The 19,007-nt window shown below is 36.1% G+C and overlaps 1 protein-coding gene across 6 annotated transcripts in view; it reads left to right on the forward strand.

The window, feature by feature from the left end:
- LOC126846371 (ras GTPase-activating protein raskol-like) overlaps positions 1-19,007 on the forward strand; it is a 119,598-nt gene that overhangs the window by 95,325 nt on the left and 5,266 nt on the right. For 5 of the 6 annotated variants that reach the window (XM_050585718.1, XM_050585719.1, XM_050585715.1 and 2 more), the window contains one exon: positions 15,127-15,224. In XM_050585718.1, coding sequence (XP_050441675.1) covers positions 15,127-15,224 — 98 coding nt within the window. Of the gene's footprint in view, positions 1-339; positions 1,143-15,126; positions 15,225-19,007 lie in introns of those variants that run through there. The other variant, XM_050585717.1, reaches the window with a different exon arrangement.

Here is a 19,007-nt window from a genome sequence, read left to right on the forward strand (position 1 = left end):
AAATACGCATTCGTTTTTACCTGCGCGCGAGTCTGTAAAAATCATTGTCGACGAAAAACGGCCGGTACGGTTTGTATTATTATTTATTATTTCTGCCGAACCGGTCGGCCGGTCGAGACGACCAACCGGCGAGGAGGCCTTTTGTTGTCGCGCGTTTCCTCCACCGGCGGCGGCGGTGGCCTGCGGGAATGCGACCCGTACGGCCGCCTCGGCGGGGGAAACGTTAACCTCATCCCCGCGCCCCGCCACCCGCCCTTCGAGACCAGATACCACCGGGTGCGCGCGGCGGTGGCGGACCACGTCGCGTCCACCGGCCGTACTCCGTAGTCCGTAGTACGACGGTGGCTACGAACGTGTGTGTGACGGCTGTGCGACGTTAGCTGTTTTTATAGTGTGGCGCGTGTGTTTAGTGTGTGCGTTTGCACGCGGTTTTTCCTGTTGTCGCCAACGATGATTGTGCCGTCTCGTTGGAATCGCGTGATAATTCGATAATAATAATTATTGTTGCAATATTATAATAATAATAGTGATATTGTAGTAGTAGTAATAGAAGCAGTAGTGCGCGATGGAACAAACGGCGTCGTTGACGGGCAGCCCGCGACGGCGACGGTCCACGTTCTACATACCGTTGCAGGCGGCCGCGCGGCCAGCGTTGGCCGTCGCTCGTATCACAGACCCTTACTTCCAGCAGACGCCGGCGTCTGCCAACAGCGGCGGAGGAAGGCCGCTGAAGAAGACTTCGTCGATGGCCTGCGGCCGGGCGCTGTCGGCTTCGGCTCTGGCCCTGATGCAGGCCGATCCGACGCCTTCGTCGCCGGCGTCCGGCCGCAGGAGCTCGCCGCTGGCGTTCATCCGGCGGCCGTCGTCCCGGAAACTGGCCCGGAGCTCGTCCACGATCATCACGGGCGGCCGGTGGCTGTCGTCTAAGGCGTCGGCCGCGGCCGCTTCCGCAAACGTTCCGCTGCGTATCAACTGCAGCGACAGCTCGTCGGCCGGCAGCGGCGACATGGCGCCGGTCACCGGCGGACGCGGCGGGTCGCCGCCTATCATAGCCATCGACGGGTCGCCCGAAGACTATTGCCGGCGGCACAAGACCGTCGAAGACGACTGTGACGACGACGACGACACCGGAAACCATTCAGGTCAGTCCGGAAGTGGTCGGATACCCAGACCGCGTGGGAGTGTACTATATTATAGTATAGATAGATATAAAATATAATACGTATACATATTTCATATTTGACTATAAAGATATCATTGTCATAGGCGATAAGCGGTTGATAATAAATAATAATAATAATGTATAACGACAACGTTTCACCGACTGGCGACTGTATATAGTAATATCTCATAGACCCCAGAACGTGGGGGCGTTTTTTTCAGTGTCTGTCTATTGTTTTTTTTAATTTAATTTTTTTTATTTCTCTATAATCTTTCCGCCCGCCACTCCTATGCACGAGAGAGCCTCTCGCCGGTGCTACCCGTGTTCGGTTTGAATGCAAATGAGCAACGTGGGCATTTAATGTTAATAACACGGTTTCCGGTCGTGCCACAGACGCAACAAGTTAAGGTCTTGGGGGAGGGGAGCTCGGCCTCCCCAAATGCGTATAGACACAGCCCTTACTCCCTCAATTGTTTTTTAGATTACCTGATTTAACACAGGTTACGATTTGTATAATAATATCATCTTTTTAGAATCTGAGGAACGTATCGACCAAATGAAAAAAATTGATTTTTTTTGTTTTCACAGTTCACAAATCAGTCAACGCAATACCATACAATGTACGATGTTCAATATGCAATATACGTATAGTGTTAATTATACAATTAATTTAAGTCATTAATTTGACTGAAACGCCTTTGAGATGAAAATTCGTTTATATTAAAAGAGAAACTTTATAAGCCACTATCTTTGTTCTATCTTCTGATGATGTAGATACATGTGTTTTACTTTTAAACTATAAATCGCAATTTTCCATGCCTCTGGAAAAAATAGTCTACGGTCATGAATAAATTATTGTTTTTTTTAACTGCTATTCCGTATATGTTTTATGTATTTAGTACAGCTTTATTGATTTATTAAAATTAGTCGTCTCGAAATGTGTTAACTCTGTCATCGATAGATGTGACATTTTAGGATCATTTTTTTTTTTATTCGGTGGAAAAACTATCAAAGAGGGATACGGTTTAAGCGTTTTTGGAATTTGATCTTAATCCCCCCCCCTCTTATTTAGTCTTTCCTTAGCAATCAAACTCTTCGTGTCTTCCCTCTGGTAATTTTAGATCAGTTGTTATTGTAGATCACCTCGGAATCGCGTTAACCGTTTCCGTTATACGATTCGGATACGGTCCATTTGGTCGTCTCGGTCATTTCGACAGACAAACGCAGTTTTTTTTTTTAGTACACAAACGTTACATCAATCAATTGCGCGTTGTTCGGTTCTGATTACTATTTTTTTTTCTACCACTCATTAAAATGCTGATGAAACTACATATATACATATTTGTCAATCTATTCGCTCTGGTTAATAATGTCCTTTTTTCCCTCAAACGTCCTGGCTCTTGCCCGAAGCCTTGGCAGTGCTGCGACGGTATTGGCGGTTTGCGGTCGAGAAATAACAATGCTAAATGTTGATAAAAATGATTTACTTTTTTTACTCGGTTCCTAAACGTTACACATAATATCTAATGCCGCATACCGGCCCGGTTTTGTCGCCATACCAGAAATTCAGACTACTGTGGAATTTCCGTTGTGAGCGAGGCTGGGCAGGAGAAAGTCATTCGTCTCCATCGTTGCCATTGCCATTGTAGTTGGTCGTCGGATGCTGTATGCGGTATTGTTTTATAGCATTCCGACACATGATTTAATCCTAAACACATAATAACGGTTGGTGCGCTTGCTAATTAAAAATTCAACCCGTAAAAACCCGTTTTTTTTTTTTTTACACGAAGAAGTCGTGGTCGAGGCGGAGTATATAAAAGTCTGGATGACTTATAAGAGATCATTGATACAATTAAGATCAGCTGATAAGAGATGATTCATTAGAGACAGAAAATCAGCCGGTCATATGTCCGTGATCCTGTGTCTTTCCTTCATTAGGGAAAGATTAAATTTGTATTTGGTAATTTATTGTAAAGGGAATAAAAGAGGTCTGTTTTTTTTTTGACGTTTTAGACCAAAATGTTGACTACTTAGTTCTGCGGGCTACTGTATTAGGTTCTATTGGAAATGGATTGTTTATTTTTTTGCTTTTTTAGTGTAAACAAAATTTCGTTTTAATGTTGAAAATTTTCAAATTTCATTTAAAACTACATTTTTTAAACGAAAATCGGTTTTCAACATAAGCCCGGTAAAGAGGCCAACAAATTGTTATTTTTTACAGAATAAAAATTTAAAGTCACTGTTTTGTCTCGGCGAAAGCATTTTTTATCACTAAAATGGATTTTAATGCTAAACTCTCTGCTTGTGTTTACTCATTTTGGTTTGCTTGGTTTTAGTTTATGATTCCTGGAAAACAGTAAACATAGTGCATGAGTCAGGATAGGTTTGATCATCTTACTTTGTTCAGCGCCGCTAAAAGTGTACATACTATAAGAGTTGGTCATGTCGTGGACGTTCGTACAAGTCTCTAGGATACCCAAAGCCCTTTTGGCATGTTGTTTTTGTATTCTCGGTTCGGGGATGTGATAAATTGAAATATTATTATTATTTTATTTTTTTTATGCCTGTCATGCAATAATTTCACAATCCGCGTCGGTGACTCATCCGGTAAATATATGAGTATGCGCTAAAAAACGTTGTCTCTCGTTGTACAGAGTGATCAACAATTAATCTCGGCCGAATCGTGTAAAGAGTATAAACTCGTATACATATATACAGACATACAGATTATCACTCTGTATACACCCTAGAGGGGTTGGCAAAAATTAGATAGAATTGTAACATCCCCCAAACCCATTTTTTAACTCGCAGGGTTTTTTGGTTTTTAGTTTTTCCCAGCAACTAATCACAAATAAATAATTTGATAAATAATTTAACTAAATCGGGGGGGGGGGGGGGGGGTGGTTTTCAAACCCGGACCGCTGTTGACCGTAAAATATGTTTTATTAATTTATTACCACGGCCAAGTCTGTTAATGAGTGATTAACGCCTGTCAGTGTTGGTTTTTTAACGCCAGCCGCGTCGGTTTATTTGTAATATTAATTTTTTATTAGGCGTCTAAAACCGTTAAAAATTACCGCTTGTGTCTAGTTAGGCGTGGAACTACCTAGGTATATAAAATACCGCCCCATATACCTGTACGCTGTCTGGAAATTCGTGACGTTCAAATGGTGTGCGCAAAACTAAATTTCATATATTTGGGTCAAGGAAATGTGTGTATGCTAATGCGCTCGTGTGCAGGTTATAACAGTAGCCGCTGAAATCCCCCACAAACGGAAATAGTTACTGTCGCTCGACTATGTACATATAATATGTATTGGGAATTTTCTATAGTAAAATCGTTTTAATACAAAAAAAAAAAAGTGCTCACAAAATGATCAATATGACAAGTGTGGCGGTGACTCGGTGGCTCTGATATATCAAAATTATTTTCAAGTTAGGATTCTAATTATTATAATTTTTTTTTTAATATTCATAGCAGACCTATATTTTTATGGTCTAATATTTAATCTTGGCGCTGTGCCTGAAAAATAGTAAAATCTTTTCTGTCCGAACCTAATAACCGATTGATGGGAAATTGTTTCCTTCGAGTTACATCATTTACTAATTCAAAACAAGTTTCGTTGTCGACCAGTTATGCAAAATAAACCTTATTTCCTATGCAAGAAATAATGAAAAATAGCTGTATACGAGTACGGTTATCGTGATCGACTCCGCCCGGCTTCCTAACCAGATGGATATTTTTAGAATTTTCTTTTTTTTAATCTCGCCGATCGATCATTGATTCAAGCCGTTGTTGTGTTCTGCATTTGACCAAAACGCTATATTATAATGTAAGAAAATCAATCCGCTGGTGGAAAAAAACCGTGAACGTTTTTGAGTTTGAACTATCAAGCCGTTATTCTCGAATTAATATAGGGCATAAAAAAAAGTCTTTATTATTGTTATTAAAACGCATAGTTTAAGTGTATTGAATTAAGTACAACAACCACTTAACAACTAATAAAGGCGATTCATACTAAGCTTTTTTTATGTGTACATCAAATCGCAAGATGATGCTCGACTCTGGCTCCAATGGAATAAGGAGAATATAGGTCATGTTATGTTGTATATTGTGACGAGAAGCGGTAAAGACGATTTGATTAGGTTAAGTCGGGAGACAAAAGGACTTAATGCAATTAAATGAAAATCCCTAGTAAAGTACCTTGTATGTCTCTAAAGTTGGGCGAGGTTAAACTCAACAGTTTCCAAGTCGTTTTAATAAAAGTTCTATGTAAGTGCATACAATTCTTGTTGTTATCTAATTAGATTTATTTTAGTTTTACTTAAAAAATCCCTAACTAGTTTTTGGGTTTGTGCGTGAGCACGAGCCCTATAAAATCCTCATTTTTGGATGAATGCCAAATATTTGCTGGGCGTAAAAAATTGTTTTTCTCTTTTGTGATTTTTATTATTGTTGTTAGGTCTGCCGTCGCGCGAAACAGGCGTTTTCTCTTGGTTTGTGCGTCGGTAATCAGCTGTTGCTGCGCCCGTGTATTATAATAATATGATTTGGGCCCCAGGTCGACCGAGAGTGTGTTTTTGAGAAGCCATCCACGGTTAACAAAGGGGGAATAAATCTAGCCCGTTTTCTTCAGCTGCCTCGTGAGTTGTGTGTATGTATTCATGTCGTACCTGGCTTGTGCCTTGGTTATACACCTGGTGGTTCCATTCAACAAACGGCGACCGTAAGGTTTCTTTCTTCTCTCTTTCTTGCCTCTCTGTCGGCTCCTCCTCGTGTCGTCGGGGGATGTGCGTCGGATACCTGCGGACGACGTAATATATTGTGTGTATCATTATCATTATGGTTATTGTCGTGTGTGTTGGTCGGTAATCGCCCGCAGGTTTTCAAAATACACCTGTCCGCCGTTGCCGCGATAGCAATTTTTTTCGTCCCGCTCCCGGTCGTGTCACAGAATAACCAGAAGGGGAAATGAGAAATCGATAGACGTGGTCCTGACCGATTTCGCATATTTTCCGGTCGGGAAACGATCAGTGTCGCCGGAAATAAGAGTAAAATTGGGTAATAATTGTCTTTATACCGTCTACCCTGAAAAATTGTTAAAACTGCAATTATTTTCCTAGATGTCGTAGGTGTATCATGCTGTATATATTTTTTTGTAATCTAGAGATTCTCATCGAAGCGTTTATTTGAAAGTGGTTTTATCACTTTCGGTCTGATCGTGTGACAATGATTTTTATTATTATTACTATTATAAACACATAAACTATGGTCACGCAAAACTAATATTATGTAACGCCGTTTAAAAAACAAAACAAAAATATTATATTCTTCCAACGTTTTCTTGGAAGGGAGAATGTATAACACGGCCGATTACAATATTATTGTACCCGACGGGTTTAAAAAAACGTTATAAGTGTCACGGCACGGTCGTGACCACCGTTTTTTTTTTTTTTTTTACAAAAGAAAGTGTTGTGGGTGGTTGCAATTGGATCAAAGTCATAACTACTGTGCTGCGTGAAAACGAATTGACCTCGGATCAGAATATAATATTTTGCAGGATTCTATGGATTTGTGTGTGTACCTATTGTTTAGGTCCAACCTAACCTAACCCGTTTCAAACCAAACTTCAACAAAGTCGGGATGACGGATAATTATGTCGCAAAATTTAACTTGCCAATTCGATTATTGTCTTAAAAATAAATTCTTTAAGCATTAACCAATAATAAAGCGGTCGTTTACCCACCGTGTGACTGATATTGAATATTTTTTTTATGATCCTGTCCATCGGTTGCTTATTGATATTCACTGTATTATTCAACTGTTTAATGGCAGGCAATCATCTTCTCTCCCGATGGTGTAGTTTGATCTGAGATTCGCTTCAAACGTCTTAAAAATAAATTTAAAAAACATTATGGTTTCCGTAAAAATGTTAAATTTTTAGTTTTCGAGTAACAATCAAAAGGCTTGATGAAAAAAACGCAGCCGAGTCAATTTATTAATACTTACTTATTACTTTATCTATTAATACAAGAAAATGTCGCTATTTCCTAAATATTTTAATTTCGACCATAACTATTACTGTCACATAATTATCGACGAGTTTCCTTCTTGTGAAGCTAACACTCTCGTCGTGTCAACTCATTTGTAAAAACCAGCTGGAGAAGTCTGTGCGACAAATGACAACAGTAATAATTATTGTAATTTATGTAAATACACGCGACAATAACCCAAAACCGTTTTACTGGTAACAGAGAGGTCATAGTGTGATCGTATCTTCGAACGTGGGTCCTTTTCCGACTTGGAATAGGTAATAATAAAAATAATATTATTATTTATGTGTACTTATTTGGAGGGTGCCTTATATTGTTGAACACTGGTTTATGTTTAATGTTAAGTTTTATGTGTCGGCTCACGTCGTTGAATATTATACTTTTGCAACCGTCGCCTTCTTGTCGCGTTCTCATATTGTTTCCTTAAAAAAAAAATATCATAATAATACTGTTATAATATGTATTTATGTTTAAGAATAATAAAGCGCCTGTTCAGTCTGTAAACAACATAATATTGTTATTACTGCCAGTACAATGTGCTCTCCGCCAACCGTCGTCGTCCGGTATTAACAAAACTCAATAGAACGGCTCTTTTTTTAACACTTTATTGTTGTTTTGTATGTATGCTGTTTGTCTTGTTAGGAACAAAAAAAATATATATTACACATGCGACGGCGGGTACAGCCGAATGAACAAAAGTCTTTTTGCGTAACCCGAGGCCTCGGACTATACCTACATATATGTTTTTATTTTTCTTAATACTGTTTTATATTATTTCGAAACCGAGCAAATCGGCTGCGTTGGGCAGTATTGGCTCAATAGTATTACATATTACATAGGTTCAATTAGGGGGGAGGACCTAAATCTCTGCAAAAATTAGCTACCCTCTGGTTCTAGATCGACGATATAGGTATGCTAAGCAAAGCCTCTCTCTTAATGAAAAATGATTTATAGTTTTATATTTAGTGTGCTTTTCCACGATTTTGGAGGAAAAGAAGCGGAGCTTTAAATTTGTTTGTCCTCATGCAGTAGCTTTAAGGTACTATTTCTGATCTCTACAGACAGGAATCGGTTCGGCGGTTTAAAAGAAAGGTATCGTGGGTCATTAAAAAAATGATAATAATATAAACGCATCATTGTCTAAGCTCAGCTTACTTCTCAGTTCGCCATCATCGAAGCTAAAATGCAGCGTTAAATTAATAAAACACAACAAGTGTCTCTTAGGCGGCCTTAACCGAATACTTGTCGGCGACAAATTACAAATAAATATAATTAGGTGTTCCGGACCTTGAATTATAGTACATTTCGTTAATGGTCAATTAACGAGTTACCTACAGCCGTTAAGTGCGCCGGAATGAAATAAATTAGTAATTATGTATCATTATCGCATAATATATTATTTTAACGACGTCGGTACAACCCGAAACGGCTATTTCCAGAAAACTACTCTTCTAATTCTTCACACAATCAATTATTACCAAAAAAAAAAAAGCAAGCAAATATTATCTCTCTCTTTTGTGTATATAAAAGGATAAATAGAAGAAATGAGTATTCGTAAAGTGGCATACAAAAGAATGAGGAGGAATGTGCCGAAGATGTTCAGGTGCGGAAAGAGGTGACAACAGGTGTGTTTATATCTACACACCTGTTGTCACTTAAAACGGTTGTCAAAACAGTGCTATTTAAAGTGAATAGTGTATTTTTTTTTTTATCAAATTAGCGATGACAGTAATGATGTGAGCGAGTGTTGGTGACCGTCTTATGGGAGAAAAGAAAGAAGAAGAATGAGTGTAAATGTTATGAGAACGTCGAGATGGAAGTTAAAAATTGAATTATTACCAATTAATATGTACACATGGATGTTAATAGAGTAGATAGTGAAGAAATGTGGAATGAAAGGATGTATACGTGCAAATAGAGCCACAATAGATATTTTAGAATAACCTACAATAAAAAAAAAATGTTTTAATTTGCAAGTCTAAATCAAATAAAACTAAATCGACAAAAAAAACAATACCTTCTTAGCTATCGCAACGAAGCTAAAAATAAACAGTTATTTTCTACAGTTTCATTATTTTACCGTTCGGTGGACTTACTTAAATAAAAATCCCTCATTTCAGAGACTTCGATTGTCTACTTTAAACAAAAAAAATTTTTATTTTTTAAGAGTATACATATGTATTTTATGTTTGTACCTTATCAGTGGTACCTGCGGCCACAATATGTCTGATTAGACGGCAACGTCTGTAGACGTCAGGAGTTATTTTCGAAGGGGAAACATTGTGTTGACACAAACTAAGGTGTGGTACATGCCCACTAATGAGTCTGCTGAGGCGAGGACCACAAGAAGGGTTTGCCCAAAAGATAATTTGTGTCGACAGGGTTGTTGAAACGCCGATAACAACTCCCTTCGGGCCTGGTCTTGCCCGCTTTTTGTTATACCCGTATTGTAGTTCTCAATTCAAAGACAAGTCAAGTACAACATGTTTTTGTTATTTTTATACAAAATACAAATAATAATCATAATTATTAAGCGTCGTCGTCCTGTGCGGCGGCGTGACGTCACATTTTGTGCATCTGCAGCCATTTGTGTTTACACTTATTCAGGACTTTTTTTTTTACCGTTTCTCGGAACCGTCCGGAAGGTTTTTTCGAACAGCTCATCAGGCATCAACAAGACGTGTCGGATTACCACTTGCTGATTCGCACTGAAAATCAACCCATTTTGTATGAAAAAAAAAATTACCCTTCAGTTGGCTCGACAGCTCTTTTATTATTTATGTACCTATCAATTGTTTTTTTTTACCATAAACGGTCGCTCGTGCTGAATAATATGTGTGTGTAACGGTTAAAAGACACTAAGCAAATAATTTTTTCGGTAATTGTTGGCAATTTTGACAAAACGACACTACTACAAAATCCATAGAAGAGTTGTCAGCGTAAAAACTTAACAAAATATGTCAAAAGGTCACCCATCGGTTGGAGTTATTATTAAACCAGATAAAAATTAATCGAAATTCCATCTAAATGTCAAAAAGTGTATACTGATCGTTAATCGACTCGTCGACTTACAAAATACACACGACATAATTTGTGTACTGTATCTTTTTGCATTTATAAGTGCGTTTTTTCCTATTCTCTAATAATAACACAATGTAATATGCATACTAATTTTAATAATGATATAACCAGTTTTTAACAAATGTCGTTCACCGGTAAAAATATAAATAAAATAACTTACTTGACGTCATTTTTAAAAAATAATCCATTTTGAATTCTTGTTTATTCAAGTTTTATCTAATGGTAGTATTTTTTTTTAATAAGCAGTTTGTAATTTTTCGATAATTAATCAAGTGAGTAGAATTAACTATACACAAAAAGGGAAATGTTTCGAAACAGGTTTTAATGTTAAAAAAAAAGGTTGTGTTAGGTTAGTTTTCTATTTGAATCATCGTACAGATTAAGGGTTGCCACAGACATGGTAAACCTGAAAAGGTCAGGGAGTTCAACAAAAGAGTACTGGAGAATAATGTTATGTCATTCATAAATTACACTATTCATAAATCAGTTTTTTTTTTAATATAAATATCTTCTATTTGAAGTAGGTAAATCAGTCGGTAATAATATGTACAAATAAAGCTATTTACACGTTATTATTCATATTATTATAATTCTGCAAAGTTTACAAAAGTTGTTCCTAAACAAGCATTTCTTATTGCATGTTTTCATATGTCTTGTAAAAAATATTGTTTACGCGTGCTAAACTATTACAAACTTGTTAACTTAACGATCAGAGAGATGTGGACATTTCATAACAAGATACAAAATGCCAACAAACGGGTTTCCTGTCGAATTTTGTGACTTTCCGTCGAGTTTCACCATTTCTTCGTTTTGTTTTGTTTTTTATACACGTCCCGCATACTAGACCCGGTATATTAGACTTATACAATATTTATATATATATATATATATAATATTAAACGAACGCTGTACTAATACGACTTTCCCGTATTTATCATGAAAAACAGTGCTTTAAGTAGTATCGACTGGTTTCGAAAACGCGCGGTGCACGCGTGCAGTTTTTGCCCCTCGCAAGCGTAGTACTATATATAAACATACACACAATAATAATACCGCGCACTACTACTTGTACTTATCCTCTCGTTTGAGTTTTTTTTTTCCAAACCGCCAATGAGATTATTTCATTAATCGTGTGTATAGTAGTTGTTGTCTCGGTTGTGTTGTGTTGTGTGTGTGTGTTTGTTTGTGTGTATGCACATTGCGTTTGTAATGGTCGATACTGGTTTTTGTGTGTACCTCTCGCTTGCCGTATCTTACGGAATAGGATTATGGATAGAAAACCGGTTTCAGACACTCTTGTTTCTAATTTTTTTTTTTTTTACTTTTCAACGTCAACCATGGTGTCAGATTTGAATCAGCAGTCCATTTTCAACGGCCGTTCGTTCCCTTTGCTCTTCCGATCCCGAACGGTTTTTGGTCCTTCGAACCGGATAATTAGTGTTTTATAACGCTGTACAACAATTGCTGCGCGGGTTGCATGTAGATTATACACGGTTTGGTGGTCGCGCACAATGCGCAGGGATCATCCCCGGTCGGTCGGCCAACGATGATGTGATCGTGTTCGTTTCATTTCATTTTTTTTTTTGTTTTTGGCCAGGAAATTCTCATTTCCTGTTCCGAAACAACGAATCCGGTGAATCGCGTTAACCGGCTCAAAACGACGCGTTATAGAAAGTAATATTAAAAAAAAAAAAAGCGTCTGCCATAAACAAAACGCTGCAATCGCTATTTGTGTTTACGTCCACTCAAAAGGATTATTTTTACCGAATAGATGATTAATACACTTCAGTTAATATTATGTATATTTTTTTCTTTACAAAATTAGCATCTGTTTTTTCGATAATTTTTTTTTACAACATAGTCTTTTTATTTTAACTGTCGAGTAACTAACTCGGTACCGAGCTCTGTCGTCGATACAATAAGTCCATCCGTCATATATTACTGTCGTTGTAGTGGGGTCTTAACGACCGTTTAATGGCAATTTTCCGTTTTTGTTTTACACTTTAGATTATAATAATTATACACGTGTCCAAACAGTTAACTTAAATGTATGTACAGCATACGATGTTAGGTTAACACATCGGTTGGAAAACGATAATATTTTTTAAACCATTTATTAATACAAAGAAAATATGTAGTACTCAAAAAACTTATTTTATTTTCGAATCGCCGATATAGTATTTTTAACAATACAAAGTGTGACGTTGAAAAGTAAACGTTTTTGTATTATATTTACATTTTTTTTAAATATATTTAATTACACATTATATGTTTTTGTGTACAAAATATTATTTACAGAAAAAATTCAAACATTTAAAAATAATTTCACTTTTTTCAAAATAAAAATATTAAAATAGTTTTTGACCAGAATTTCTATTAACATAATTATTGATGTTTAAATAATATTTTACTTTTAATACATTTCTAAATTGTTACGTGGGATTGTATTAATATGTTTTTGTCGTTATAAAAATAAATAGTAGGTATGTAGTAATACTTTTAAACAGTAGACACAGTAACCTTTATATATATTTTTGTATTAAAACATTTTACCCAAGTATAATTTATTACACATTGTAAATGTTGTCCAAAATAATAGTTAAGACATGTTTGCTTGACAACGGGCGGTCTATGACCGGTCATAGATAGGACATACTTTTTTAACCGGTCTAATTAAGTACATATTAAAATATTATGTAAAAAATATGATAAATGTTTTTTTTCTTCAAACTAACGTTTATGAAATATAATTGTATTGTTCGAATATTTCCTTTTTGTTAAATTGAAAGCTTTTAAAAACATTGTCGTTGGTTCAAAAAAAGATTAAAAGGCGTTAATCAAACTAATCAACTCGGCCCTTGTCCAAGTTGAAAAACACAAATCTGATGGTTGATATAAATTATTATTATTTAAACTCGGTGTGTTCGCCATACCGCGGTAGTAGTGTCTTTTTAATAACGATTAATAAACCAGTGTCAAGGTCTAGTTTTTTAAAAATAATTGCTATTATGACACGTTTTCAGTGGCGTCAAACTATACTGTCACTGCATTTATTGCTAACCGCGGGGGGAATTTTATTAAGGCGATAAAGTGAAGTAAAATATTATATTTTACCGGCAATGACGAAATATATAAATGACTTGAATGATTACTATAGCCATTGGTCGTATCTGTTGCGTGTGCTATTCCAGTTGGAAGACAACATTACAATCTAATTAAATTACAAATTTAGTGTTAAATTTTCAATAACTATATACAACACGGTAGACGAACAGCTACGAATAGTACAAAATATACACCAAAGCGGTGTAAGTAAAATTATTATTGTAATTATTCAATTACAAAAAAACGCTGACGAAATAGCGTAGTACCTATACAAATTTAAGAACCCAAATGAGATAGAAAGGAAAACAATTAATTTATAAAAATATTGTCAATTAACGACAACGTGTGTTATGTAAAAAATCATTTTCTGACGTCCTTGACTTATATATTTGAAAGGTGAGGACAAAAACGTATGTGAAATCACAAATTTTAAAAGGGTTTCCGCGTTAGATGAAAGAGTTTTGGGATTATTGCTAAAGTGTGAATTAGCAGAGTGAGGTGTATAAATATTGCTCCTTGGCTATCTAATTATTTACAAAAATTAAATGTACTTTACTACAAATATTTAAATAGTATTTACCGGTCAATTCAAAGTGACAAATTACAATTTGTTTGTCTAAAATAAAATAAATGTATAACATTACATTAATAACACAACTAACCATTTTCGTAAACTATTTAAAAATAACCCCTTTGTCTAATAATTAACTTATTACTAACCAAAAAAATTGTCTCAATAGTTCCGTATATTTTGTTGGAGTATTTTTTTGCATTTATGGCAAACTACCGTTGTGTAGTCTAAAACAAAGGAAATAGTACTAAACCCTCTTCCTTTTTTAAAGTACTGTAAACTAAAAAAAAATACCATTTCTCAGCGCCCGAGCTGAGATCACGATGCCCGGTCGGTGTCATCATTATATTATTATCACTTCGGTGTCGTCGTCTTGCAGTATAGTGTCTTATTATTGTGTGGTATTGTTACTCACGCACTGTACACTAAGGAATCGCGCACATGAAAATCTCGTGCTTCGCTCTAATACAACAATAATGTTATAATAACTTATATAAGTTTCCTCGAGGGTCCCGCCGACGCCACAGAGTCCCCCGTGTTTGTCGCCGGACGTCCCGTTACAACAATAGGTTCACGCTCCTCTCCTCAGTGCAGTAGTCGATGATTATTATTATTATTATTATTATCGTTTCCTATTGATCACCATAGTCGTTTGCTTTTGTATTGTCGCCGCAATGCCTATGAGGCTACACCGTGGTCGACATATTGTGTAGGCGCACATTGTATAATTATTAATGTACATCGTCGTCTCGGAAAAGCTTGTGAAAACGCCACCTGTTGGACACGGCCACCTGTTGCTGATGTCCGTGTAGGGTTTTTTTTTTTATGGCGGGAGAAATCACGACGACGTTGTTGATCAATCGGTCGCCGAGTGTTTATGATTTTCTTATTTAGCACATCCTTCGCTTTCTATATCTCTCTCTCGATGAGTATCATTCGGCTTTCGCCCGTCCGACCGTTCGCCAGCCTACGTCGCCGATACGAAAGCGTTGTTTTTTTTTTTAAATTTATAAATACATACGGTACGATCGCGCACGGTATTGCTGTGACAGCGGCAGAGCCTTTTTTGAGTCTTTTTTTTTTTTTTTTGAAAATTGTTGTCTCAAGTGTAAAATTGCGTTTGACCATTTTGTGTAAATGTTTGTGTTTGCAGATACGTCTTACGAAAAAGCCTGTCGCCGAGGAAGTGCGCCCACCACGCCAGTGCTGGGCAACACCAGATCGTTGGAGCTGACCCCGTCCAGAATTGTGGTGAGCAGTACATTTTAATATTATTATGTAGACTAAGAATCTGTAATTTCTCACGTCTCAGAGTCGGTCATAATCTTTTACCCTACTTTGCCTATAAACTTTCCCTTAATTCCGTTCCTTTCTGTCATTTCCATGATGAGGTAGCTGTTGGAGATTTTTCTCATTTTATATTCGACTGTCCTTCTCTTGTACATAATAGAATCCTTCTCTTTAACTTTATTTAACTCTTTTTTTAACTTTGATGTTTGGCGAGAGTTTGGTCTTCGTATCGCAAAACTTGTCGAATTCATCTTTAAAAATTTATCTTATTGATGAGAAATTCATCGAATGGATCCTGGAACTGAACATAATATATATTACCCCGAAATACTTAGTATTAATCCGAAATTCATCATATCCAGCAAGAAATAAAATGTATCATCCAGAAATATTTCTAATATTTAACACGTGTCCTTAGCTTTCCTCGTCTCGACATTTTCCTTTTCTTATACCGTGTGATGTTTACCCCCCCCCCCCCCAGTTACTCTAATCTACATTGGTGTACAATTTACAAAGCTTCACATTGCGTTATAAATGATTTTATGACGTTCAAACGTTATCTAATAGGCTGTGCTTGTGTAATTTCACCAAATTGTGTTGTATGATAATTGATAAGTAATGAAGTTCTTGCTTGTGCCCAGCTTGCAAATAAGGATGGACGGTCAACGAGACACATTAATCAAAAACGTCTTCGTTATTAATTTTTGTTTTTTTTGATTATGTCAAAATTTTACTTTCGCGTTTTTTATTTAACGCGCTTTCGGTTTCGACCGATTCTTCGGTTATGTAAACGGTTATCTTTCGGAAGTGAACGGATGTAGTCGACAAAACGATAGAAAAGTGACTGATGATTTTTTTAAAAATGTATCACTACTACTCGGCCTATTTATCATCGTTATATTATTATATGTTCATGGAAAAAATATACAAGTTTAGGCATCGACTATTTTAATAATAATATTATAGTCTTTGCGCAACGAACCGAAACGTTGAATATATTAACACTGTTCGATGGAAACCCGTCCACGCGCGCGCATTAGGCACATAATAATATAATATTATGGTAATGAAGGTAAAAATTTCTTTTCATGATTTTTGACGGGCACGAGTCTCATAGTGAACCGTCTAAATTAAATGGCTTTCGAACAAACGTTGTTGTTTTTTATTATTCGATTTCAAAAATATCACACATTCGTCGGCGGAGAAATTCGACTCTTCCAACGCGTTTTTGTAAGCTTTTGTTCAAACAATTTACTAGAATTTAATTGCACTAACCTGTTGACACCATATGTGTGCACTGGGATAATTATTATTGCCCCGGTACACGGTGTACACTTTAGGTAGTTGTTTAGGCTTTTATCATCATGGTAAAATGCAATCGTCGCGGAACCAGTCAGTCGGTATAAAGACGCTGTGCTGTGCATCGGTTAATCGATTTTACCGTCGGCGAAAAGAAAGTTAGAGCTAAAAAAATAGGACAGACTCGGACAGACTAATAAGTAGAAAATTAGAAAAATACCTGTTGAATCTTCTGCGAGTACCCGTTGAATGACGTTTGCACTGTCGACGATCGTTATTATTATACATACATGTATATGTTGAAACGGACAGACAATGATTCATCTGTATCCTGCAAATGAGTCCCAATTTACACGATTAGTTCATGGCAATAAATAGAATACAATAATTATCGTAGAAAAATAGTATTATAAAACTGTCGATTGAGTAAAACAGGTTGTTTATTTTTTTTTTTTTTAAGTTTTTAATCGATTCGAACGTTGTTGTGAATGCTCGGCTAGGCCTATGGCTAGGCTATATTTTATCATAGTGACGCGTTCAAAAAGAAGAGACGTTTATTAAATAATTGTCGTTAAATAGTTCGTTTGGAATCAACGTCTCGCCAAGGCCAAACAGCAATTGACAAGGTCGAATTTATATTTTTTACAATGAAAGTATGCATAAGCTTTCTATTAACCACCATTAGGCAGATATTCGTTGAGAACAAATTGATGTACACAGAATTGTTAAAGTGTCCAACTGAACCCATTGGGAAAAAAGAAAAACATTTTCGTTAGACAAAATGCATACTAGGTTGTTTATTAAAGAGGACGCCACTCAGTTCATTTTAAGGAGTAAAGTATAGGCAATTTGTTTACGAAATCTTATAATCTTTCTGTTGGCGTTGCAAAATCTTTGTTGGCTTTTTTTACAGTTTAGTTTTGTCAATTCATAAACAATTTTTTTGTAATCGTTTTGTTTTAAATATCTTTAGATTAAATTTAAATGCTTAAAAGCAAAATAAGTGGATGGATAGAGGACGTGATAAAAGAATGGCGATGGGTGAGATTTATATGGAGGGGTTGATTAGATCGGCTGACTCCATTTGTACGGAATATGTTGAGACAAAAAGAAAAGAAGATTTAAAGTTGTTAATATACATCTATTCATATTGGAACTAGTTAAAAAAAAAATGCAAGTGCATGACAACTAGAAAAGTATGGTCAAATTTCATTTAACTGAAGCTAATTATTCTGTTAAATATTACTCAACAAAAAAATATCTTCACAGCTTCACATCAAAGGTAAAAAATGAACCTTTTTTTTGACATGGCGGTTCTGGCTTGAACTGGAATTTTGGCTAGAAACGAATGAATATCGGGTGGATGTTAGACTGACCACTCGGCTTGCTATTCATAAGAAGACTGGAAAATTAGAGTCCGGCTTTTTGTTTTTTTTTTTTACATTTTTTTTATCAGCGTTAGTCCATTGACGATTGCCCGTCGATTCTACTATTATGTAGATTTTTTGTTTTTCCTTGAAGGAGGGGGCCATTGAAAATATTTGCGCATCAGAATCAGATTCCTACTTGGACGGTATATTATTATTGTTGTTGTTATTATTATGTATATTTTTCTATTGCTGTTTTATCTCCGCGCAATTGCCGTCGATCCGTTTATTTTTTTTTCGATGATTGCGTTGGCCGTGTTCGGTTGACCCTTGAGTAATTATTTTAGGTTGTTAAGTATACTGAACTACACTTGACAGGTCGGCAGATAAAGACTGGAGTGTGTTCTACTGACACGTACATTCGGCGACAACCGTTCTGACACTGCGGTAGTGTTAAATTCATTGAACATTTTTTTTATACATATTTAAAAATAAAAAAGTTAAAAGTATTTGTCGTAGTTTTTTTTTTTTACTATCGCACTTTCAAATGAGTAATGAAAGAGAGAAAAAAGCAGCGGCGGCGACTGATGGTAGTAAATCGCTGGTAAAAATGATAAAAATGTCAAGTCGTTCAGTAAGTTTCTTTTTTTTATCCCTTTTATTAATGTTGCCAAGTATGAAAATTATGATCAACAGTAGTACTTGGTGTCAAAATAAGGTATTTATAAGGTTGCAATAAGGTTGTTTCTATCATTTTTTTTTTAGAAATTATTAACTTTAAACGGTCTATCTGTACCATAGCAATTTAAACCAGCAAAATCGATTAATGTGTATCTCCTCCCAAACAACCTTTCTTTTTGCCATCCCAAATTCCCCCAAATGTAGTTAAGTACGTGTAGAATGTTTGAGCAAATGTTTCCAATTCGATAAATGAGATTATTTATTCTAACGTACCTAAAATAAAAAAATACCACCAATATTTGTGTATATTGAAAATGCTTATTAAATTACAACTCTTGGAAGATGTTGAATTTGTATTGCATTTTTATAAACTAATGTATGTACAAAAGTATATATC

This window comes from Adelges cooleyi, unplaced genomic scaffold (assembly GCF_023614345.1).
Source record: "Adelges cooleyi isolate 19-005CV unplaced genomic scaffold, UGA_ACOO_1.1 ACOO_flye_CR_arks_rails_tigmint_CR_PRNA_9, whole genome shotgun sequence".
NCBI lineage: Eukaryota > Metazoa > Arthropoda > Insecta > Hemiptera > Adelgidae > Adelges > Adelges cooleyi.